Raw genomic sequence first — 24,945 nt, 5'->3', positions numbered from 1 at the left:
AAAGTAGAGACAAGCATGCTTACCACTAATAAGTAAAATAGAACAGTGTAACCGAATGAGAATGGATCAGAGAGAAGGAAAAGAGCGAAGTTGGGTGATAAGAATTTGATTCACGAGATCTATATATACTAGCTAGAACTATAAATCGGTAATTGCATTTAGAGAAGTTTGTTGCAGCTCAATACATGCTAGGCCATTTATTGAATTCAATTGCATATGTTAAAAGCGGACTTCAATGAATTGGAACCTTTAACACTTTAGTCCCTCAGATTATCTCAAATGAAAATTGGTTGAGTATCTATTGAGATCGGTTTCTTCTAGCAAAACTTTAAATCTTGCTATGACAATAGTATAGCATTCAGAGAATATAGAATTCTAATTAAGTCAAGAATGCCATGAACCAATATGAATTGAACTGAAAATTCTTCTAATCAGTAAACACCGAATCCTATATTCTTTTGGGAAATTAAAGGAAAATAATCCGAGACATAGAAGAGGGACACAAATTTCTTAGAGTTCCTAATATGTCTGTGTTTGTCCACACACCAGTGTGAATGCATGAGACAAGCTTTCGAAGAGAGAGATTCAGAAGATACCACTAGAAACAAAAATAATCAAGACCTTTAAAACAACTTTTAGTGTTAGGGATGCAACGGCGCGGGGACGTGCCCCGCTTCTCCCGCGGGGCACCGTTTGGGGTTAATAATTTTAATTATACAATTTTTTATAATTAAATTTTAATAAATAATCAAGTACTAAAATATCAACACATCACCAAATTATTATTCATTGTAATTTTACAATTGAAACTCATAAAAACAATCAAACAGAAGTTATTTGAATACAATCCAATATGATGAAATAAATATAACTAAAATAGTCAAATTTTCATTTTTAGTACAAATGCAATCACTAATTCATCATTGTGTTTGTGCTTTTTTTTGAGAAAAAAGTGTTAATCTATTAAGTGTAATTAGAAATTTAGTATAAATGTATTAGTAAATTTAGTATAACTAATTAATAAATTCTATTAGTAGACATGTATAATTATTCATATAATTGATAATATCAATTATATTACATAAACTAATATACATTATATAATACATCTAACTAATAATATCATTATCATAAGTTTATAACTAATTAACTTACATATTATATATAATTATATATATATTTATATATATATATTTTTTGTTTGCGGGTGGCGGGGCGGGGGTATGCTCCCCCGCCCCCGCCCTGTTTCTAAGCGGGGGGAAAAAAATTCCCCCCCGCCCCAACCCCCGCCCCGAGAGCCCCCCGCGGGGGCACCCGCCCCCATTGCCATCCCTACCCGCAAACACTTGTGGGGGAAAAGGGGCGGGACAGGGGAGGTTTGGGGCGCCGTCCCCCGCCCTGTTGCCATCTCTGTCTTTGGTTCAATTTTGCTATTGCTCCTGTTTTATTTACTTTAATTTTGTTGCAACAGGGATGGGCCGGGCCTGCTGCTAAGGGACAAGTCTTATCCACAAACTGAATTCTTCTATTTGAGCCCCAACAATCATTATCCAAATAAACAAATCCTCAATAATGAAATAAATAAATCCAGTGGCTGAGTTGGCACAATGCACGTGGGCTCCACATTTTCTCCTCCTCCACCTCCTCAATCCTCATCCTCCGCCCACAGTTTTCTGTTGTTGCCCGAAAACTTGCCACTCCTTCCTCTCTACCTCCTAACTAAACTGGCATCTATATAGTGCTATATTCTAATGCAAAAAGCAATTTCCTCAATCACTTTTATTTTCCTATCAGATCCAACTAGAAATTTATTTAACCTTTTCTTTACTCATCAACAATCTTGTAGGTCCAAAGCTGAAATGTTTGGACCATTTTCAATGATGGATCCAATTTGCATTCTTTGATCGTTAAAATTGATTTTTTTTATTGTAAAAAATGAATCTTTAACCTCTTATAAAATTTTTTCTTTTCTTTTTTTTATTGGGAATTTTGAGTGATTAAATTTCTGGGCTTGGCTTAACAATGGTAACTGTAAATCTGGGAATGCTCCACTATGTATTGGATCATGTATATGGTGCGGTTCTGCACAGAACAAAGATTACCCCGCCATTTTTTTCAAGAGGGTGGGGTGGAAATAAGCTTGAGCTATTTGAGAGAATGATAAACCAGTTATTCCCAAATGTTGAAGGGCAGAATTGGCCTCCCATGTTGGTTGAGCCCATATGGAAAATCGTTTGGGAATCCAAGGCAGCTTGTTTGAAAGAAGGGGTGTTTAAGACGCCTTGTGATGAGGAGCTTCTCAGTGCATTGCCTACTGAGAGTCACCATGGAAGGGTTGCTTTTCTTGCTCCAAAATTTGTTTCTCCTCATAGGATGTCCTGTGTGGTTCACCTTGCCGGTAATGTGCTGTATTTTAATTCATTTCAATGTTATGCTTTATCTTACTAGAAGGTTTTGCCTTTGGTTGGCTATATTATTCATGATCTGATCATGTGTTCAGAAATTCGTCTTGTTATGATAGCTTAAATTTCTCAGTTGTTGTAGTAATATGGATTAGAAGAGAATGAAGAGTGAGTTAGTTCGTGTAATTTCTGAATTTCAATTTAAGACAAAAAAAAAAAAGTGAAACTTTCTGTTCTGTTAATTGTGGGACTATATATCTATCTGTGTGTACTTATATTGTGTGTTCACCAGTATGATATTTTCAGTGCATATGAATGTTAATTTTTAGAACTCTCAAAGGTTCTGATTAAGCAAGTATAAATTGTAATTTTACAAGGTAAAATTTAATGTCGGATTTGCAATATGATTTGCTTACTTCTTAATTTAGATGATTTGGCCTTTTAATTTCACGCTTGTTGCATTTATCTGTGGTTTACTCCTGACACTAAAGTTTCTTCTGTGGTTTATGTTTTCAGCATGACGGGGACTATTTCTTAGTTTTTGTTGAAGGATGAACACAAATAACAAGTAATCGTTTATCCACCTTTAGCTGTATATCATTGTTTAGGCTATATCATAAGATCTTACCCCAAATCTATTCCTTGTTCTGTTGATTTTTTCCCCCTCAAAGCCTAGGCCTCCTGTTGCACTTCAGTAATTAAGAAATATGAAACTTTACATGCTAAGATTGTTCCTTGTCCAGCTAATGTCAGTGTCCCAGAAACTAAGCACTTTTGTATTCTCAAAGTTAACAAGAGGGTCGTTTCTAAGAGGGTTAGCTAAGAGGGTCAAAGTTAACAATGTCAGCTAAGAGGGTCAGTTCTACCTGCCATAGTATGTATTAGCTTTATTCACAATAGGAGGTGACAATCCTCATGAAGCTTAAATTTATTAAACAGTCTAGTGCATTTTCTGTGCTAAATAATGACTTCTTGGACAATGTTCTGCAGACTTAATGTGGAGTGTAATTGCTTGCTTTTGGTTTCGCTGTGAAACAAGAGAAAAGATATGTTCACAGTCAATCACTGTTGATATTATAATAACTTCAGACATTTTTTTCTAGCATATTTGCATGTGAAACATTTTCAAGCAAGGAGAACTGGCATATCAATATTATGGCTGATAAAGAGGAACCTAGTAAATTATATAAGAAACTTGAATTGTTTTGAACTTATTGAAGGACATGGTTCCTGAGGTTCTTATTGTCTCAAATCTTAGTGAAGATGTTGAGATAAATCGAATCCCAATTCCAAAGGGTTGTATATTCTAAACCTGGTATTAGGTACTAGATACTTCTCTTAGAAACAAGATTTCTTGAACAGATGTAACATAGAAAGGTCTACGATGCAAGGATGTTTTGCCACTGTACAAGTGAAAATGATATATCTGCTTACGATTTGCCTTTCTGTTAAATGCTACATCGGTTCGAGTTATTGTTGTGCTGGATCTCTTTGCTGGTTGTCCTTTTGGTTTTAACTGTATGTTTTTCTGCTGATGATAGATTTGGTACATCATGAGATATTTTATTTTCAGGTACTGGAGATCATACTTTTGAACGAAGATTGCGACTTGGTGGACCATTGCTGAAGGAGAATATAGCAACCATGGTACTTGAGAGGTCAGATAAGTTTTGCATATTTGTAAATTTTTAAGAGCAGATGCAAAAAGTTTTCCTTGAAGATGCTTCGTATGATTATTGCATCTTATTGGCAATAAACATATTTTGTAGTCCCTTCTATGGAAAAAGACGTCCTTTTCTTCAGCGTGGTGCAAAACTCTTGTGTGTGAGTGACTTGCTGCTACTGGGAAGAGTCACAATTGAGGAGGCTAGAAGCCTTCTGTATTGGTTGGACTCTGAAGCTGGGTTTGGAAAAATGGGTGTATGCGGAATTAGCATGGGTAAGACTATAGCCATTTTCTTGATTATAGGTTGATAAGTTTTGATTTTTCTTAGCATTCAAGTATCCTCATCTCCTTACCAAATTCTCCTGAAACTCAAGAAATTTACTTGTGAACATATAGCCAGAGGGAAAATCATAGGACTTGTGGACAAGTAGATTGAATATGTCTAGTCATCATCGGCTCATGAATTAACTCACTTATTTGGCAAAATTTAGTCAGAAAATTGGAAGAATTTGAATGTTGCCTCTTGTTTGAGTTACAAATTTGTCGATGAAAGAACTATTTTTCAATTAGCTGTATTAGGAAGATTCAAGAAGGCTAGAGGACAAACTTTTGGAGAATAAGAAAAGACATTGACATAGCTTTTGGCTCTTTTCTACTCTCAAATTTACTTCTATATGATATCTAGGGGGAGTACATGCAGCAATGGTTGGATCTTTACACCCTACACCTATTGCAACTCTCCCATTTCTCTCTCCACATTCTGCTGTTGTGGCATTCTGCGAAGGGGTGCTAAAACATGCCACTGCATGGGATGCGCTGAGAGATGACCTTGCTATGGAGAAGGCTGCAATGACCCTTGAGGAAGTGAGAGACAGGATGAGAAATGTGCTATCTCTCACAGATGTCACTCGGTTTCCAATACCCAAAAATCCCAAATCTGTTATATTTGTTGCAGCCACTGTAAGTGTTAGATCCTGCTGTGTGAATATTGATCTGTAATTTGACAACAACATGATTGCATTTGACAAGAATATGATTGCATCCTTTAAGTTTTTGTCCCCTTTCGCAAAGTTTTTACATCTTCAATCATTACATTCTTTCTTTTTCCACTTCAAGTTTGTCTTCTTCAGTAGCCCTGTTTTGAATGAGCATTTCAAGGAAAAACGCATATAAAGACTACTTGAGTAGGAAAGGCTCTCAATCTGTCTGACTTCAGTTTTGTTACTCTTGGCCACATAATTAATTGATGCATCAAGTTTGTATGTACAGCAAGCCAAAGCCTTTCTCTGTTTCAAAATTAGATGATCAGAAGTTTCTGCTTCAGTCACTCTTTCTTGGACTGGTTTCTGAAATATGAATTTGTTGGCTTTCAGAGCATTATTGCCCACAAGCTATTTGCTTTTTGCTCAAAGTTTACTCAAGAACTGGTGTTATATTGAAAGAATTGTTTTGGTTTGACTTAGTAGCAGTTTTAATATTGGACATAGTTATGTATTATGTACTGCCAATTTCAGGATGATGGATATATTCCAAAGCACTCGGTGCTGGAGCTTCAAAAAGCTTGGCCTGGCTCAGAAGTGAGATGGGTTACTGGTGGGCATGTCTCATCCATCCTTCTCCATGGCGGTCAATTTCGCAAGGCAATTGTCGATGCCCTTGACAGATTAGAGTGGAAAGAAGATCCTTCATGACAATGGCTTAGCTTGTGAAGAGGAAACCACATAATTAGGTTGGTATTCTTCTTCATTCCAATACTCAGTTAACTTGTATACTGAACTGACAACAGAACACTACAAAGCTTTTTAATGAACCAAAAGCTGCCTCGTCTGTTTATCTTCATCTTTACTCTGTTTCTTGCTTCTTTTCTTCCGCTATGTTGCAAAATCAAGAAAAGTCTTTGGGCACAGACATCAAATAATGGAATAGTAATTGTAAGCAAGCCACTTCAAAATTTCCTCCTTTTTTGTCTGTGGAGTTTCTGACATACTTGATCAAACGGAAAAAAAAAAATTTTAGTTGGACCATTTACAGTTTAATAATAACAGTACAAAGCTGATCAGTTTGCATGAGGATTAAAATTCACCAAATACTTAGATTTCCTTTTCGAGTAATTGTGTATCAAATCCAAATTTCAATTCCCTCAAATATGCATTTGAACAATATGATTTCAGAGGCAAAGGGATCAAACATGTCAAAAAAACTCAAATATGAGGGAGGAAATTGCAACCAAAAGCTTGAACAACAAAACTTGTTAAAGCTAAGACATCGAAACTAACATCTTGTTGCTTGCATGAGTATCATCAAGTTTTCTGTATAATTTATATGTACCATCGACTGCATAGAGCACGTAACAAATTTATTTTTTCGATAGAAAAATAAAATTTCACGTATGAAACCATCTCCCTACGTGAGGAGCATCATGCAATCAAGCCTGATGAGCTAGAAATTGAGCTCATAATTTACTACTAACAAATTTCATTCAATGGGTCGGAGGGAGTAGCAAAATCCATGCACCGGAGAGAAAACATTCTCTCTTATGCGTAATGTGACAAATGTTAGCTGCTAATGCAATAATGGAGATTAAGATGATTGTCTCAGTCAAACTCTGAAGTGAAGAGAATGTAAGTATTATATCGTATATCCCCTGCAACGTTGTGCTCTGTACCTGTTCCGTAAAAAAAAAATGTCAAATTTCAAGAAGGGTTTCTGCTGGCTAAATCTGTAGCTAACTGGAGAAGCTTTATCAGGGGAGGGTAGTACAAAACAGCAATGGATAGTAGGAAGATTAGAGAACCAAAAAGCTACTAGTCTTTGACTAATACATGTTTCAATTTCACCCCAACGAAATACGCGTAATGACTTCTTGTTCTTCTCAGCTATTTTTCGTGGCCATGAACCGCTGCAATGAATGATCTGTCTCTTTCTCTTTTTTCCCTCTTGTTTTGTGAAGTTTCGCTCAGAAGAAAAGAAAAAAAAAACAGAAAGTTTGAAGTTTCAACAAATGAAATGAAACAGAGCGGATAATGAGGACTAGAAACTCATCTCCCTGCAGCACTAATAATTGCTCAATCAACAGCTTAAACATGACAAACTCTGGATTGCGGTGACAACAACACAGTACATGTCAAATGTAGATTTGGAAGATGCAGTTAATTTTGACTTCGCTTTTTATTTAACTTGATTTTCAATGTCGAGCCTCTAGAAAATTGATGAGGTTGAAGGTCAAGATTTTCTACCGACGGGATGCTAAAAAAGATTTGGACGCTAGAATTAGACTCTTTCAGAAGAGAAGAAAGTCCAACCCAGCGATCCTGGTCATGATTGCTATGTCAAAACCCAACAGATATATTCAATTTTCTTGCTTTTTAGGTATGTACACCTTTATCCAATTTTGTTCAGATTGAAATTGGTAGAGACATGCCTTGAATTATCTACCCGGGGGAAGGAAAAGAGTGACATATCTTACCATTAAAATTCACTAAATTTCCAATCCGTGTTCTTTGCCTTTAAGAAATAAAACTACTCCCTAAATGAAAAGACAGAAGAGAAAAGAAGAAGCAAGAAGTGGAGCTTTTAAGGCGAAAATTATAACTCACTTAAGGCCAAGCTTAGCCGGCCGGCAGTAGCCGAAGGCAAAAATAGGGAGATGGGAATCCAGAATAAAAACGAAAGGGTTAGTGTGGCCAGCAACTTTAAGTTTTCTTTAAACCTCTTTCAATAGGTATTAACACAAAGAAAAGTATTCATTTGACTTTAATGACGATTGGTTGTTTGCAACGATTTTCACAAATCCACACACAAGTTCTTCAACGGCAACTATTCAAATGTAGATTGAATGTGCCATTCATCTTTCCATATCATATTTATCTCCAACGAATACAAGTAATCTTCAAATGTTAAACATTCGAAGTAAAGTTTTGCCGCTTGTATATAGCCACTAGTATAGGCTGAACATCGTTGGAAAAGAATTTTCAAGAGGATGCATTTTGCTGTTCCAAAGGGTCTAGTAACATGTGCAGATTAACATATATAATTATATTTGTAATCAATCAAATTAAGGGTTTTTTTAGGGTACAATGGCTTATTGAAAAGCAATTCGCCAATAAAGCTTTTAATAAAAAAGCTTATTAAGGGCTTTTAAGAATATTATTTGGATATATAGCTCAGTAAATACTTATTGCATTGAATAATGCATAATTTGAAAATTCTAAATATATTTATCCCTTTATTTAGTTCATAATATAGGATAAAATGATTGAATTTAATGTTTTATTTTTTAAAACACAAAAGCTATTATAAAAACATCAAATCCGGACTTTTGTTAAAAGTGCTTTTAATACCAAAAGTTCCATTCCTAATATTTTGGGATGGTATTCATCAAGCGTTTCAAAAGTACTTTTAGTAACTAAAAATGCTCTTTTATCAAAATCACTGCACCTCCGAATGAGGCTAAGACTAGTTCTAGTGTCACTTGCATTTTTCTGAAATACTTATAAAATGCATAATCCGAGTGACAAATTGTGTCATTGCCGGTATCGAAGTAGACATTAATTCAGATTGCGGCCCGTAATCTAGCTAAAACCTGGTCTATGTCTACACGTATAGAACCAGTAAAAAGTACCTAAACAATTAGTACAAGAGGCATGCACTCGCACTCAAAACACTATAATTTTTTTTTTTTTTTTTTTTTGCTGACGGAGTGGGTGTCCCGGTCAATCTTTACGGGGCCCGACTAATTTCACTCCGGTCCGGGAGGAAAAGCCCCATCCCCCGAATAGAATAACCACGGAACTCGAACCCTTGCGGGCACTGAATTGAGACCAACCAAACTAGCTACCCATGAAGGACGAAACCATACAATGTGACAATTTGGTGGGAGGCGGGATTCGAACCGAACCCTGCCTCCCACATTAAGGCTTTGGTGGTGGCCACCGGTCCAAGGCCGGTGGTTACTCAAAACACTATAAATAGTACGTAGTATTTGTTGCAGTCCACAGCATCACAGCATCCTTGATTAACAAGTTGCTTCAGTATCAGATATGAAGACTTCATTTTCTGCATTCACAGCTATTCTCTCCCTCTCCCTCCTCCTCTTCCTCTCCCTGCCATCTCCATCTCTAGCTGCCGCGAAATGCAACGCGGACGACAAGAAGGCCCTTCTACAAATCAAAGCAGGCCTGAACAACCCCTATTACTTGGCCTCATGGAATCCAAACACTGACTGTTGTTCATGGTATGCTTTGGACTGTGACTCAAAAACTGGCCGTGTCATTCATATCACCATCTTCGATGACAACAAAGTCTCGGCTCAAATTCCGGCTGCTATCGGCAACCTTCCGTATCTGGAGATGCTAGATATGAATAGACTCCCAAATCTTGTTGGTCCAATCCCATCTTCCATTTCCAAGCTGACTCGTCTCAATTTCCTTAGACTGAAATCGAATGGGCTATCAGGGCCAGTTCCCTCCTTCCTTGGCCAGATCAAGTCCCTGACTTTCTTGGACTTGTCATTCAATCAGTTCTCTGGTTCAATCCCTCCTTCACTTACTCAATTGAACTTGCAAGGCTTCGATGTTAGCAATAACAACCTCTGTGGTCAGATTCCCCAAGGTGGGAAGTTGCAGAGCTTCGCTTCCTCAGCATATGATCATAACAAATGCTTGTGTGGTTCTCCTCTTCCAGCCTGCTAAGTGTCCACTGATTCTGGGAGTTGAGGAAAGGAACATTTGGCTTACGCAAAAATATCCATCCCATATTGATTGCACTGCCACATGTTCACTTACTTTCCGGTTGTTGCTCAAGAGTTACAGTTATTATTATTACTATTTAAATAAGATGTCGGCATGAAGTTAATAACTAAAACATTTGTATCCAGTTCTGTGTCATGTATAATATGATCCTTGGAATAAAATTTGTTCCACCAGAAGTGGAATGTTGTATGAAAATTCTCGTATCTGGGAATTGAATTCCTTAGGCTGATTAGTATATGGGGAGTGAATTTTTTAAAAATTGCAATTGAGCCTTCAATTCACAGCATGTCTATGATGCAGTGAAAATTTTAAAAAAATAAAATAAAAAGTTCTTGAAATGTCTATGCTTTTACCCTCAATGAATGTAAGTTTAATTACCTTAAATTTTCAAGATGTCTTTGCAGTTGCACAGTCGAAACTAAAAAGAAATTATAACTCTCTTCAAAGCTCCATTACCAACATTAACCTAGGCTGTCAGGATTAATACAAAATTAAGGACTTGAAGTGTTGTTTTGTTGGTGAATTTTAACGAGTCCTCAGATGCACATAAAGAATGACACTCGAGGAATTGAGAACAATTCATGATGATTGCTCGAATATTCGTGGTACACCTGGAAGGTTCTTTTACAATTTTTTTTAATAGAAAAGATCATTTTATTTAATAAATCTGCAGACAATACATCAATTAAAAAAAATATGTCGCAGATACATATAAATCTAAAATCAATAGATATAAAAGATCTAAGAAATCGATATAAATAAAAAAAAACATTGATTCTCCTACATATTTTCTATCCGAATAAATCATTGTAACCCAATACATCCTAGCATGTCTTTTGATCGTCATATCTGATTAAAATAAATTCAAGTTTAAAAAAAAAAATTTAGGTTTGACAATCATCGAAAAATTGCAGATCTAGGGAATCTGTGGCCCTGAATAACTTTCCACGTTACTCTTCTTTTAATTCAATGAATAGCTTAGGGAAACGAATAGAACCATCTAAAAGATGTAACACCTGCCTGCTAAAGCTAAACTTACTTTATATCCATCCTTATCTATTTGCTCTCCTCATTTAATAATACTAATGTTCATTGTTGTAAAAAAGAGAAACACTTGGAGACCCCCCTTATCCTTTGTGATCACCCTGTACACAAATCTAATCACAGGTCATACTCAATTACTTAGCTACATTCACATTTGGTTCACTGATTGCAGTGAGTAAACACTCTTATTTCAGAATTAGGAGGTCTAAGAAAACAATTTTTAGATCCCTAATGCATTGTTTCAGAGTTAGTTAAATAGCAGTAACTGTTTAGGTTTATCACACTTGCAGTAAAAGATCACATATCCCATTATCGAAAATAGAGTTTATTTTTATGCCATATAATACATGAGATACAATCTTGCCATGAAATTATTATTATTTCTCAGTTTCGTGTGGAAACTGCAAAAGCAAACCTGACATGAAATAAGTACATTAAATATCATGACAACTGTTTATTTTTTTTTAACAAATCCCTGCTTCCTCTGTCCCAATTTTCTGAAAATCACTTGCAGGCAGGAAGAGGGGCACCACACAAACATCTGTTATGGAAATAAGGATACAAGTCGAAGCTTTGCAGCTTCCCACCTTGCGGAATCTGGCCACACAGCCTGTTATAACTCACATTAAAGAACTGCAGACCCAAATTAGTGAAGCTCTGTGGAAGACTCCCAAAGATTTTGTTATGGTTCAAGTCCAAATATATCAAGTTCTCCGAAAACTCCACCTTGGAAAGATCAAACACGAACAAATTCCTCGACAAATCAACAAATTGCACGGTCTTGTTCTTGCCAAACAAGAATGACGCATCACCTTCGAGCTTGTTGCGTGACAAGTCAATCCTCAGTGAGAAGTTTAAGCCACCAAAAGACCTTGGAATTGTGCCTGTGAGCATGTTGTGGGAAAGATAAATATCAGGAACACTATTTCCAAATGCGAAGTTCCCGAACGATTCAGGGATGTTTCCGGTGAGTCTGTTGCGGTCTAGGTGAAGTGCAAGGAGGTTAGGGAGCTCAGAAAGCGAAGGAGGGATGGAACCAGTGAAGTTATTGAATGACAAGTCCAAGAAAGTCAGGGCCTTGATCTGGCTAAGGAAGGAAGGAACTGGCCCTGAGAGATGATTCCAGCTAAGTCGGAGGAATGTTAGATGAACGAGCTTGGTAACGGTAGATGGGATTTCGCCAGTAAGATTTGTAAGCTTACGAAACTCCAAGTTTTGGAGATATGGGAGGTCGCCAACAGCAGGTGGGATTTGGCCGGAGATGTTGCCTGCAAAGATGGTGAGAGCAATGACACGGCCAGTATTTCGATCACATTCCAAAGCATACCATTCACAACAGTCAACTTTAGGATCCCATGAGGCCAAATGGTAGGGATTGTTTAGGTCAGCTTTGATTTTCAGGAGGACCTTCTTATCATGTGAGTTGCACTTGGGATGCGCACAGAAAGAAGGAGATGGTAGAGACAGAAAAAGGAGGCATAAGAAGGCGAGAAGGGCTGCTGATGAATAAGAAGATGAATTCTTCATTGTTCTGATTAATTTGGCTATTGTTACAGTATAATACTTGATCAAGCAACTTATTATTCGTGATCGTGACTGCAAATTAGTGTAGCATAGATATAGTAATAATAGTACCAGTGCAGGGCTTTGCTTAGTTGATTGCTTGTGATTTTACTCAACTTTTTCTTTTCTGGGACAGATTACAGGGAGAATACATTCTAGCAAGGTTGCTTGTTGACTGATTTAGATTTAAGTACAAGTAAAGCCGTAGTTTAATGAGAATAATGCAATTTATATATATCTAGTACAAGCTAGAATGCAATATTTTATGCTTTCAATTTGAAATCATGATGTACAGCACAACAAATTAGACCTTTTGTAGCGGTGCCGACAAAGCATATTCTTTTTTTTCAATTGAAAGGCTGATTGTGCAATAATTGGATTAATGATGTTAGTCAGTCAACACGTGCAAGTTGAATTATCTCAACTCTCTCTCTCTCAATTAATATTGCCAATGATCAATTCAAGGATGATCAATTCTTTCTTTTTTTTTTTTTGTATCATTGGCCTTTATTTTTGGGCTAATAATACTTTTCCCCCCTAAGCTTTGGGGGTCGCACGCCTTACCATCTTCAGCCTTGAAAATATACTGCATTTTACCCTCCAAGAAGACCAGTCAAAGTTAGGAACCAAAAAAAAAAGGAGTTAGAGTGATATGGCAAATCTAAAGGTTGTGTAAAACTTATAAGGGAAGTCAAAATTGGTTGCATCTACAAATCTATAAATTTCCTAGGAGAAATTTCTTGGTCAAATCGTTTCATGCAATTATTACAATACAAGTTGTATCTTCAAGTTTCAGCGTAGTTAACTTACCATCATATCTTTTAATTTATGCCACAAATAAAAAAAAAAGTTTGCCATGTGGTTCGGCATTAATTCAAGTGCTAACAAGAATACACGATAAACAGTTAAACAAATGTAAGTAAATCTGAAAATCAAGTATAACAATTTTTAGATAGCTACAATAACATTATTATCGACAGCTAAATTAGCAATTTGTGATTAAGACAATCAGAACTAAATTATCATCACCATTCTTTTTTGGTAGGAAAGATATATATAATATAGGGTTAAAAGCAAAAAAGTCCCCTATGATATACCTAATATCTCATGTTTTAAACTAAATTGTAAACTAATAGAATTCGTTAAACTTAATGGAATTCGGGAGATCTCATGTTTTGAACTAAATTATAAACTAATAGAATTCATTAAATTTAATGAAATTTGGAGACTTTTCTGTGTATTAAATATATCACAGGAGACTTTTTTATTTTTAATCCTATAATATATAATGAGAAATGTCGGTTAACGCTTACAGAGCGAGGCAAGCAAAAGCTCCTACAGTCAGTCATCTTCTAATAATCTCTAGAAATTGAAATGGATTTAAAAGACAAGACAAGACAAGGAAGTAAACTCTTCATCAGGTGTTGCATCCAATTTTGCCAGAAAGTCCGCACACCGTTTTGATAAGAATTGATATCATGACTGACCTGTTCAAGAATTTCAATACTGTCACCTGAGATCCAAGCAAGGTCGATCTACACTAAGAGACAGCTGGAGAAGCTTCATTTAGGGAAGGGGCAAAACGTCACATGTCATGAATACAACCAGTCAAGCACAGGAAGATAAGATAATCCAAAAAGGTAATACCATTTTTTAACTTATCGATTTGTTTCATCCTTTTGAATGGAAACTGGAAACCAACAAGTCATAGACCTGTAGGGACGTCTCATCACATGCAAGGTTCCAATATATATATATATATATATATATATATATGTCGGTATATATCACACGCATGTTAGTCTAGATCTGGACGGTGATTCCACAAACGGAGCCATATGTTTTTAGGAAGTTGGGATTTTAGCAAAATTTTCTAACTTTAGCAAGATCAATAAATAATTACATATTTCCATGTGATTTGACTCGGAACGTCTGGCATATGGCTATGTGGCGTAAACTTGGAGTAGTATGCAAATAATGAGTGTGCTTGGATAGAACTTTATCCAAATGTCATTTGTTTATATAGAAACATACATTTTCATCTTTCCAGTTATCTCTTTTTATCTGAATTACATCACATCAAAAAAAATATAGTAAAATTATCTGAGTTTTCAGTTACCTTTTCATCTTTTCAGTTACCTTTTTATCTGAGTTTCATGGCTTTGTTTGAATAGTGAAATTATTCCAAATAAATATTTCGCTTGCATCATAAACACATTTTCCAACCAGCCTTTTTATATTTTCAATTACTTTTTTATGTCATATACATCACATCACAAAAGTGTTACAGTAATTATTTCAAATAATATTTCAAATTGTATACTATCCAAACAAAATTACTCCAAATAACATTTCAAATAAACGTTAGGCCTTGAGATGAGGCCAACATTCTCTCTTCCTAAACTTATTTTACATAAATAAACCAAACAAATAAATGAATAAATAAAAGTATTAGTATCAAAAGGAAACATAGACAAAAATTTGTTTTCTAAAAAAAAAATGAAAATTTTAATATGTCATGCATGACGTTAATTGTTTGCGATCGTTAATGTCCATTTTTCCTTGAGTTCACAAGATTAATTATGACCTAATTTTACTGATACGGACTCATTGTAACTGTCTAAAAAATGCTTTATTTTTAGATTTAAATTAGTGATTGTTGATAATTCCACCTTTGCATGAATGATGTGAAACATCTTTTATTTTTTTGTCGGATACGATAGACCTACACTATTCTATACTAGGGGGAGGAGGGACCTGAAGAGGTTCTGGGATAACTCGGAGGTGATTGAACTATCACCGGATCATACGAGTGTACTACGCACCCGTATGGATTTTTGTTCAACAAGTCCATATGTTGTGGCAATTGGTGGGAGGCAAGGTTTGAACCCTTGACCTCCTAGTCCACCAAGTCTTAATGTTTTGGTGGTGACCACCAGCCCAAAATCTGGTGGTTGAATAACGTGAGCCCCACGATTTGAAGCTAACTGTGTGCGGTCAATAAAGCTATCCAAAAAACATTTATGGTTCTTAATTAAGGTACCCGTTATAGATTTCTCTAGTAATTTTATTTATTGTTTTTATATTTTTTGAAGAATTATCATATTTTATTCCCATATTTATTTTTTGGTATCCCTCATGTTTTATTCTTTACTTGTTTTTGGTCGTTTTGCACTTATAAATAGGTTTAGTTGTAATATATTCTTATCAAGTTTTGACATATTTATCTTAAAAACTTTGTGTCAGTTGATTTACCAACGATTTTTTGTTGGTTGATTTATCAACGATTGTTTGATTGCGCTTGAAACTTCTTTTTCTAAGATTCTTTTTTAAATTTGTCATGAATATTGTTCATATTACGCTTTCTGGATATGTGTTTTGAGTTTTTATTAACTATGAATGGTGACGTGGGGGGGAGAGATTGTTTGAGTGGTATAGGAGGAGAGAATGTGAATGTGAAATCTGGATTTAAAAGTTCTCACTTATGCTGAAAAAGGAAAAAAGAATGACAGCGTGTCAGACAAGCACAACATAAAGAAAAAGGAAAAAAAATTAACACCCTTCTCAAGAGTATCAATATAGGCATGTTAGTGGTTTTTAAATCATCACCGACAGTTGCTTTGAAAGGTGAAATTGAGCTCCAGCTTCCGGGGGGATTAGGGAAAGTTATTTCCACTGTTCTAGAACTTCTGATAATGGTTTTGTTTCAGTTTTGATTACTGTTTCAATTCCTTCTAATTACATTAATCACTTATGATTATAAGATAATATGACAATGAATTTGAAATAAAAGAAACTAAAGACACAAATTTTAAAGAAAAGTAAACTTTATTTTCAAGTTATTTTAGGAGAGTGGAGGGTAGAGGATACGGGTGTGGCGCTGGCAATTATTTAGAGTGTGTTACTATAAACTTGTATATGAAAACTCGGATGTCAAAAACTCACTAATCCGAACTGACTCAGATTACCCTGCAATTCTTTTTTATTTTTATGCCATTTTCATATTGTCTGCGACGCAAATATAGCGATGAAGAGACTGTAAATAAAACATACTATCAAAATGTAGTAGAGTAGTTTTTGTTGCGTTGATAGTGAGGCAACTGCAAGGACGCAGGGGTAGTTGTTTACTAACATTATCTCACCTCCTCTTCTTCAAGTTAACTTCAATCCTCAGCTTATATTTGCATACATATTAAACATACAAATTCTAACATATAAACCGCAATCCAAATACATCTTATTCTCGGATGCAACATAATGAAAGGCTAGATGACTGATGTCATTTGATGTCCCTGCCATGGATTTCTCAGAAATCACTTGCAGGCAGGAAGAGGAGCACCACACAGACATCTGTTGTGGAAATAATTATAGCTGTCGAAGCTTTGCAGCTTCCCACCTTGCGGAATCTGTCCACAAAGCCTGTTGTAACTCACATTGAAGAACTGCAAGTTCAATTCAGTCAATCCAACTGGTAGACTGCCGAAGATCTTGTTATGGTTCAAGTCCAAATTCGTCAAGCTGTCTGGAAATTCCACCTTGGAAAGATCAAACTCAAACAAATTCCTCGACAAATCAACAAATTGTATTGTCTTGTTCTTGCCAAACAAGAATGATGCGTCACCTTCAAGCTTGTTGCGTGAAAAGTCAATCTGAATAGAGAAATTCACGTTGCCTAAGGACTTTGGAACAGGGCCACTTAGCATGTTGTGAGACAGAAACAGATCAGGAGTATTTCCAGCGAACCTTCCAAAGGAATCTGGGATACTTCCGGTGAGTTTGTTGCGATCCAGGTGGAGGTCTAGGAGGTTAGGGAGCTCAGAAAGCGAAGGAGGGATGGAACCAGTGAGGTCGTTGAATGACAAGTCCAAGGAGGTGAGGTTCTTGAGCTGGCTAAGGAATGAAGGCACCGGTCCCGAAAGATTAGTCCAGCTAATTGTCAGCTCTTTAAGGTGAACAAGCTTGGTAACGGCTGATGGGATTTGGCCTGTGAGATTTGTAAGTTTATGAAACATTAAGTTCTGGAGATATGGAAGGTCTCCAACTGCAGGCGGGATTTCGCCAGAGATGTTGCCTGCGAAGATGGTAAGAGCAATCACGCGCCCAGTGTTGCGATCGCAATCCAAAGCGTACCATCCGCAGCAGTCTACATCTGGATTCCAGGAGGCCAAGTGGTAGGGATTGTTAAATGCTGCTTTGATCTCTAGTAGGACCTGCTTGTCATGTACGTTGCACTTGGCATGGGCAGAAAGAGAGGGATATGGTAGAGATAGGAATAGATGGAAAGACAGGAAGAGAATGAATCCAACTGAGGACTTCATTATTGATTGGTTTAGCCAGTCTTGCACTGCCTAACAATAACCAATTCTGATATATATAGAGTCTAGTGTCTTTGCCAGTTGCCACACGACAATGTCAGCAAGTGGATAAGCATTTTATCTCAATCTGGTCTGGGATGTAAACAAGTCTAATCAAATCCAACGTTCTAGTGTTCAAACTTATTTGATTATTTTAACGATTTTGAAAATTTGATCAAATTTGATTTGTTTATTTGTCGAATCAAAGTTGATTGAGTTTTTTTTAATTAGTGAATTTGAGATCAGTTATCGAATATAAAATACTGTTCAAATTAAGCTTGACTAGTTGGCGAATAAGATTCGATTGAATTCTTACCAAATCGAATTCCCTTCGAGTATCAAGTAAATCGGTTCATCTTTCAATCTGAATCTAGACCAACTACCTGGCCAATGAAAATTTTATCTCAAGTCAGGTAATTGATTTTTTATCCATGAAAAGAATAAGATTATGGGGTTTCTTGTTTGTACAATTGACAATATCAAACTGGTTAAATACTAACTACTGGACTTATCAAGTAGTTCATCTAGAATAAGATTTCTGAAGAGAGCGTCCCACTTATCCTATTTTGCAATCTCCATTATGCAATTACTACTGTTTTGCGAATTTACGTTTTCATCATTCAATTCAGCGAATGATAAGAAACATATATTGAACATCTTTTTCACTCACATCCTGACGTAGATAAGAAATATGTTTTAACTGGGGTCTGATTCAGTTAAACAATATGTCTCCTTGTCTAAAATCTAGATGGTTTACATATGAGGAAAGGTCAAGCAGACATGGATAACAGATCGTAGGATAACTTTTGAAGGCTAGTTTAATGTTTCCGAGTTTGACTGAACTGCTTTTCCCTGACACTGGCTGCGATGATACAATTCTTCGATGAATGAATGTGCACAGACAAACCACCAGTCCAATTAAGCCATTAAGGCTTGGTGCTTGGTGGAATAGGATGCCACGGTATTGGCTCTCCAAAAAATTCAGACAGCGTGTAATACACCCGTTTAATTTGATGGTGGTTTAATCTCCGTCGATCTTTTCATAAGCCTAGTTAAGTTCCCCTAGAATAGATTAGAGTAGAAATAAGAATAGGTGTAGAATAAATTATTATATAAAAAAAAAAGAATGTGCACGTACAATATTATACTCCTCGTAGAATGCAGAATGAATATAAAAGTAAATCTCTCTGTTCGTCATTCAATCAAAACAGTTTTTCTATTTTACTTTTTCTTGAATTTTTTTTAGCGAAACATGTGCTATCTGGGTAGATTGACCCAAAACCGTCAAGGGTTTATTCTTTAACTCTAAGTCAGTGTTCTGCTACAATAATTAGTTGATGCCGAAACCGATGCAATCACTATCAGATGTTAAAAGATACACAAGCATAGGATCCATCATAGCAAGCTGGCAATTCAGAGCAAAAAGGGAAGCTGCCACGCGGCTATGACTCGCTGCTTTGAATAAAAAGGGCTGAATTGGACGGGCCAGTCAAAAATGGATTTTAGCTTTCTTTGGCATACTTTATCTTCTCATAATCATTACGGAACTTTGCTGCTTTGGATCTTCATTAAGTAAACCCTGTCAAGATGCAAGTATCAATACCAATCCTAGCTAATGATCACTTATTTACTGGAAAATAAAAAGTGAAATGCTTAACACGTCATGCGTGACATCATGTTATGATAGTTAATAGGGATAATTCTACAAAGGTTTCTGACAATTACATCCACCTCTCCTAGGATTTAAAAAATTACGGAACCTCCCTAGAAAGTCTTGGTAACATTTGATGATGTAAGGAAAAAAATCAATGAATATCCAATATTATTCCTCTTTTACATGTAAAACAAATTATATACGAAAAAGTCAACTATCCAATATCATTTTGAAACTAGTTTTTTGTAGGAAAATTTAAGTCATATTTTGAAAGCATTCCTTTTTGGTACTTTGGACTTTTTTATTGGTTAAGTAATTTTTGAAGATACTTGTATTTTAACAAAAGTCTTCCTAATTGATTGATTGAGTTTTTGTAAATTGATTAATAAATCTAGCCATAAAAATTGAGAATAAAGTATGATGATTAGATGACATTACAGTTTTAGTTTAAAGAAGTATTACTAAAAAAATATATTTTTCTCCTTTAAACTCATTTTCATTTAAAATTTGTAAAGTTTGTGAAGGTTATCATAGTCTTTTCGTAGCATTAAGGGAGATAAGTGTAATTTTTCAAACCTTAAAGGAGGTAATTGCAATTGTCAAAAATCTCAGGGAAGGTTTCTAAAATTATTCCTATTTAATATGCACTTTTCAGTTCTGATGGTTGAGTTCACACGATTAATGAAGATTTAATTCACTGATTCTAATATTATTTTAAAAATCTATAATTTTTAAGATTTACTAAATTAATGATTGTAGATACTTCCATCTTTGCCTCGACTTGAAGCACTTCTTATTTTTCTTGGAGCTAAGTAAATACTTGCACGGGAAGGCCAACGGTGATACATTTAAAGTTAAAATATAGTCAATATTGCTTAAAAAAACTATCATTATTGAAGAGTATGTGGATTCACGAAATTTAAATATGAAGAACCGGGGTGATTTACACTTTAGACAGGTACATGTCTTTACAGTCCCCCACCTGAAATGGGAGAAAAAAAGAAAAAAGGATCCATGCCATCGCAAATTTAATTTTAACGAGGGTTAATTAATTAATTTCATTTGGCTTACTTACTTGAGCTATTGATTACGCATGGCAGTTTTCCCTCTAAACCATCATTTAACAACTGTAGTACCTCAGACTATTAACTTTTGACAAATTAGTGAATTAATTTGCACACAAATCAAATATTGTTGACCTTTGATACATAAATTTGCAGTAATCAACTTTGGCCCTTTTATAGGGTCAAGGTTATCCCTGTAATAGTGTCGGACAATGAATATGGGAAGATAAAAGCACCATTTGGATTAGCTGTTTGTGACAGCCCCACCTACCCCTAAGGCGAACCAAAGGGGTTAGCGAACTGCCTGCCCAACTCTCGCCAAGACTAACGGTTCAGTTCAGAGCAATCTAATACGTTCCGGAACTTACAAACGCGCGTAAACAAGTCAAAATCACAAAAAAAAAAAAAATGAAACCAGAGTCGGCCATAAATAGTAACCGACACGTCAAAACCCAATCAAACATCAAGCAAATATTTACATGTTGAAATTAAACATTTACAATCCAAAGTGGCATACAAAAGTTATTCCAAAGTGGATACATGTACGGTTTGCCAAATCAAAAGAGAAACGGACCCAAAAGTATATTTAGGGTTTCAATCAAGGAGCTATACAAAAGATATGTCCATCTAGCTCAATTCGGCAACCAATTATCAAATCCAGTCCAAAAGTATTTATTTTCCTGTAAGGAAAACAAAAGGAATAGAGTGAGCTTACGCCCAGTGAAATAATACCATTCAAGCAACCAAGTTCATATAAGCATCAAGCTTTTCATTCCAATACATCAAAAGTAAGCAAAAGTAAGCAAAGGCACACATCAATAGTGGTGATAAAAGGATACGGGCAGCTCTCAAGAGCCCTTTTCCTCGTTTGCATTCTTGATCGAACCTCATTGACCCTCCGTCAATGTTTAAGAGTAACCAACCGTAGGCTCCACTTTACTTCCATTCCTTCCACCCAACATACCCCTACCGGACCCGAACTCCAAACACTAGCAATTTGGTAATACTCGAGTATACCGGAATCAAGAGTCTCACTACTACAAGATTCCATATAACAGTCCCCATGGCTCGTCAATTTTCACGACCAAGCCCTCGCCGGCTCGATCCAATCGACTACCAATGGGGTTAAGCTCAGTCGTATCAGTAATGGTCGTTGGATACTCGTTCAAGCGACACCAAATTCATGAACCAATTCAGAATTTCAGGTATCATTCAATCATTGCAGTAAAATAGTAAACAGTCATATGAGATACCAAATGGGTGAGGGCGATCAAGTACACCCTCACTTAATTAAGTTCAACGCAGCAAACAAGCCTTCAAGGCATCAAATTCACATATACCAAAGCCACAACAAGTGAGTGGTACACTCACCAATCAAGCAAATGATATTTCATGTACTTCCGCCTAAGAGCGTCTTGCACCACCGTCACGTCCTAACATATTCAAATAAGCACAATAAGACTCAATTACAAGTCATAAATCAAGTCCCAATACCACCAAAATAAGCTCCATAAGAATGATAGGTTGCGATTTTATCATTTATTTTATTATTAATTTCTCCTATTACCTGACCCAATCTGGATTAATTGTTAGTTTCTACTCACTTTTAGTATTTTACATATATTTCAGGGAGTAGAACGAAAATACCATAATAAGTGCCGATTTGACAGTTATCAGGAAAGAGTTCAAGTAGCAGGCATCCAGGGCATTTTTGGAACAAGGAGATACAAGTCCTTTTTGGTAATTCGCAGAGCGCAGCATTAAAAGGGGGAACGAAGGGCTGAAGTGGGGGTCTTCTTCTTCCTCTCCGGAAGGGGAGCCGCCGCACATTGGAGAGCTTTCCGTCTTGTAGCTTAGCCGCAGTTGTTGACTTTTTTCTTAGTTCTTGTTAGCTAGTTTCTTTCTTACGTATGAAGATTGCTGAGGAGCTTAGCTTGCGATTTTCCTTTTGAAGCTTTTGATTAGAACTTCCCTGCGCATGTCAGGAGCAAATAGGAATAGCTTTGACTTTTCTTCCCCTTTAGTTCTTGCGAATTGAATTCTCCAAATATCCGTGACAATGGCCGCGGCTCTCTTTACAATTTCTTGTGGGCTTTGTTCATCAGCAATGAGCTAAATCCCTTTGTCTAGTCAAGGGACAACTGAGGCTCTGGTTTGCCTAGAAATTGTGAGATCGTTTTAATTTAATCTTTTCCTTTTATTTATTGGTATCCGCATATTTCTTGGTTGCTATGCTTATGGTTATTTAATTAATTGATTGTCTTGGATCCAGATAATTAGTTGATTGGATAATCTATTGTCAATTAGGGCATTAAATCCGTAATTGTTTAACTGCTCTTAAATAGTGGCAACTGGCATGATTAGGTTTGTGTCAGGGGAATACGCGGGCTAATCTAAAATAACCCTGGTAGTGCGTTATTTGGTTAGAATAGGGCTCCTCTAATACGTAAGGCAATTGGGGAATTAAATTCTATGGGCGTACCTAGGATTATTTCTCAATTAGAGCAGTGATTAACGGGCGTACCTTGATCACCGACACAGTAAGGAGGGGTTGACTGCCATCGCTTGTTTGGTAGTTATAACCTATTTATTGATGAATAATTGGAATTGCCTTTGCTTCAATGATCAACTAGGTGAACCATTGCTGAAGTTATTCCTTGGCTAGATCCTTAATTATCACTCATTTGATTTTAGTAATTTTTAGTAGCTTTTTATATTTTAGTTGAATTTCTTTGATTGTCACCTTCTGCATAAAAACACTCCCCTTGTCACTGTGAACTTGAAAAGAAACAGTTACTCCCAGTCCCTGTGAATTCGACCCTGCTTACCACTATCTACAGAAATTACCTTTAGTTTGAGCAGGTTTTATTATTGCACAGGCTTCGACAACCTGTCAATTTTTGGCGCCGTTGCCGGGGACTGGTGCCAGATTAATTTGTTTCTTTTTTGAGTTCATCTTGTTTTTATTTTTATTTATTTATTTTTCTCATATTTTTTTTTTGATATAGTTTATGGCTTCTAACACTCCGTATTTTGGTGATGTATTGGATTTTATTTCCGGGCAAGGCGATAAGATTTGTTTTTTTCCTGAGTTTGCATATGCAGAGGCAGTAAACTCTATTAGAAAAAGAATGGCTGCTGCAACCTGTAAAATTTGTTATGCCAGGGATCATTCAACAGGTATGTGCCCCGAATATCAAGATAATCTAAGTGTCCCATTCAATAATTACGGAGATTTTTCACCCTGGTCTCAAACGTGGTATGACCCTAATCCAAACGGGTATGATCAAGGATGGTGGGATGACTCCAATTATAATTATGCAACGGGGCCAATGAATTTTCAGCAGTATGAGTCTCAAGAATCGTCATCTCTGTCAGGTATGTATTTTGAAGAAATAGTTGAACCAATAACTACTAACACATACCAATTCCAACAGGAGACACAAATGAGGGATGAGATGACGAAGGATGCAATGAGTTATCTGGCAGATCAACTATGTCAATTGACATCCAGAATAAATCGATGGGCTTCTCAAATGGAAGAATTGCCCTTGAAAACCATTGTTGATCTAGAAGAAAATGAGAGTGCAACTTGCTTGACTAGTGATGAGGAGACGCAAGAGTGTCAAAATGAGAAATCTACAGATGCAGTTGAAAAAGAAGCCGAAAAGGAAGAAATGGAACCCCAACCGCAACCCATTCAAGTGAATGAATCCAGTGAACAATCTCCAAATGTGGTGACATCCCCTCCACTCCTTCATCAATATTCTCCTGACTCTTACTTCTCAATTCCTGTTAATGAAATTGACTTTATTATACCAGACAATTTTGAATTTCATGACAGGAATAAATTAAGAGTGGCGATGGCAAGATATCTTGAACCAATAACTGCAAGCGAGGGAGGAGTGAACGGAGAATTCAACTTATCGTTGACTTGTTTGGCGCCATTTACTAGTCCATGGAAGCCCGTAGCTCGTATGCTCAAGGATTATTCTATTTACGAGGGTTATCAGGACTATATAGAGGATGAAGCATTAAGACGAGCCACACGATTTTATCCTCCATGAACAAAACGTGATAATGTCTAGCCAAAGACATTAAAGAAAGGCGCTCATTGGGAGGCAATCCAATTTCTTTTAGTTGTTTGTTTGATTTTATTTGTTAGTTTAAATATGTTTTTCCTTGAATTCGACTGATTTTGGGTTTCAGTTTTCGTTTTTGCTGATTTATAGGTGCCCTTCAGTCATGACGTGCCCGCGTGGTGATGTGCAGGACGCTCACGATCAGAAACTTCTGAGACTTCTGGGAGCTCTCTTGCCCTCATGACGTGCCCGCGTGGTGATGTGCAGGACACTCACGATCAGAAACTTCTGAAACTTCTGGGAGCTCTCTTGCTCTCTTGACGTGCCCGCGTCACGTTCGCGGGAAAGGTAAGGATTCAAAAAAAA

At 36.4% G+C, this 24,945-nt stretch overlaps 4 protein-coding genes across 4 annotated transcripts; 2 read left to right on the top strand and 2 right to left on the bottom strand.

The window, feature by feature from the left end:
- Positions 1 to 1,674: 1,674 nt before the first annotated feature.
- LOC113775365 (protein ABHD18-like) lies at positions 1,675 to 5,930 on the top strand. The gene is made up of 5 exons (XM_027320205.1): positions 1,675 to 2,398; positions 3,976 to 4,060; positions 4,172 to 4,341; positions 4,754 to 5,028; positions 5,583 to 5,930. Exons 1-5 carry the CDS (start codon positions 2,023 to 2,025, stop codon positions 5,757 to 5,759), a joined length of 1,083 nt encoding a protein of 360 aa, XP_027176006.1. The 5' UTR covers positions 1,675 to 2,022; the 3' UTR covers positions 5,760 to 5,930.
- A 3,177-nt stretch (positions 5,931 to 9,107) lies between these two features.
- On the top strand, positions 9,108 to 10,072 carry LOC113775924 (polygalacturonase inhibitor-like). Its single transcript, XM_027320977.1, has one exon. It carries the CDS (start codon positions 9,108 to 9,110, stop codon positions 9,756 to 9,758), a length of 651 nt encoding a protein of 216 aa, XP_027176778.1. The 3' UTR covers positions 9,759 to 10,072.
- A 1,215-nt stretch (positions 10,073 to 11,287) lies between these two features.
- On the bottom strand, positions 11,288 to 12,389 carry LOC113773717 (polygalacturonase inhibitor-like). The gene has a single exon (XM_027318340.1). It carries the CDS (start codon positions 12,387 to 12,389, stop codon positions 11,367 to 11,369), a length of 1,023 nt encoding a protein of 340 aa, XP_027174141.1. The 3' UTR covers positions 11,288 to 11,366.
- A 4,187-nt stretch (positions 12,390 to 16,576) lies between these two features.
- LOC113775821 (polygalacturonase inhibitor-like) lies at positions 16,577 to 17,754 on the bottom strand. The gene has a single exon (XM_027320840.1). The coding sequence runs from the start codon at positions 17,741 to 17,743 to the stop codon at positions 16,739 to 16,741; it is 1,005 nt and encodes a 334-aa protein (XP_027176641.1). The 5' UTR covers positions 17,744 to 17,754; the 3' UTR covers positions 16,577 to 16,738.
- Between the last annotated feature and the right edge of the window lie 7,191 nt (positions 17,755 to 24,945).

Source organism: Coffea eugenioides, chromosome 6, assembly GCF_003713205.1.
Source record: "Coffea eugenioides isolate CCC68of chromosome 6, Ceug_1.0, whole genome shotgun sequence".
Taxonomy (NCBI): domain Eukaryota; kingdom Viridiplantae; phylum Streptophyta; class Magnoliopsida; order Gentianales; family Rubiaceae; genus Coffea; species Coffea eugenioides.
The sequence above is the reverse complement of the archived record's forward strand: the minus strand, read 5'-3'. Positions and strand labels throughout refer to the sequence as shown.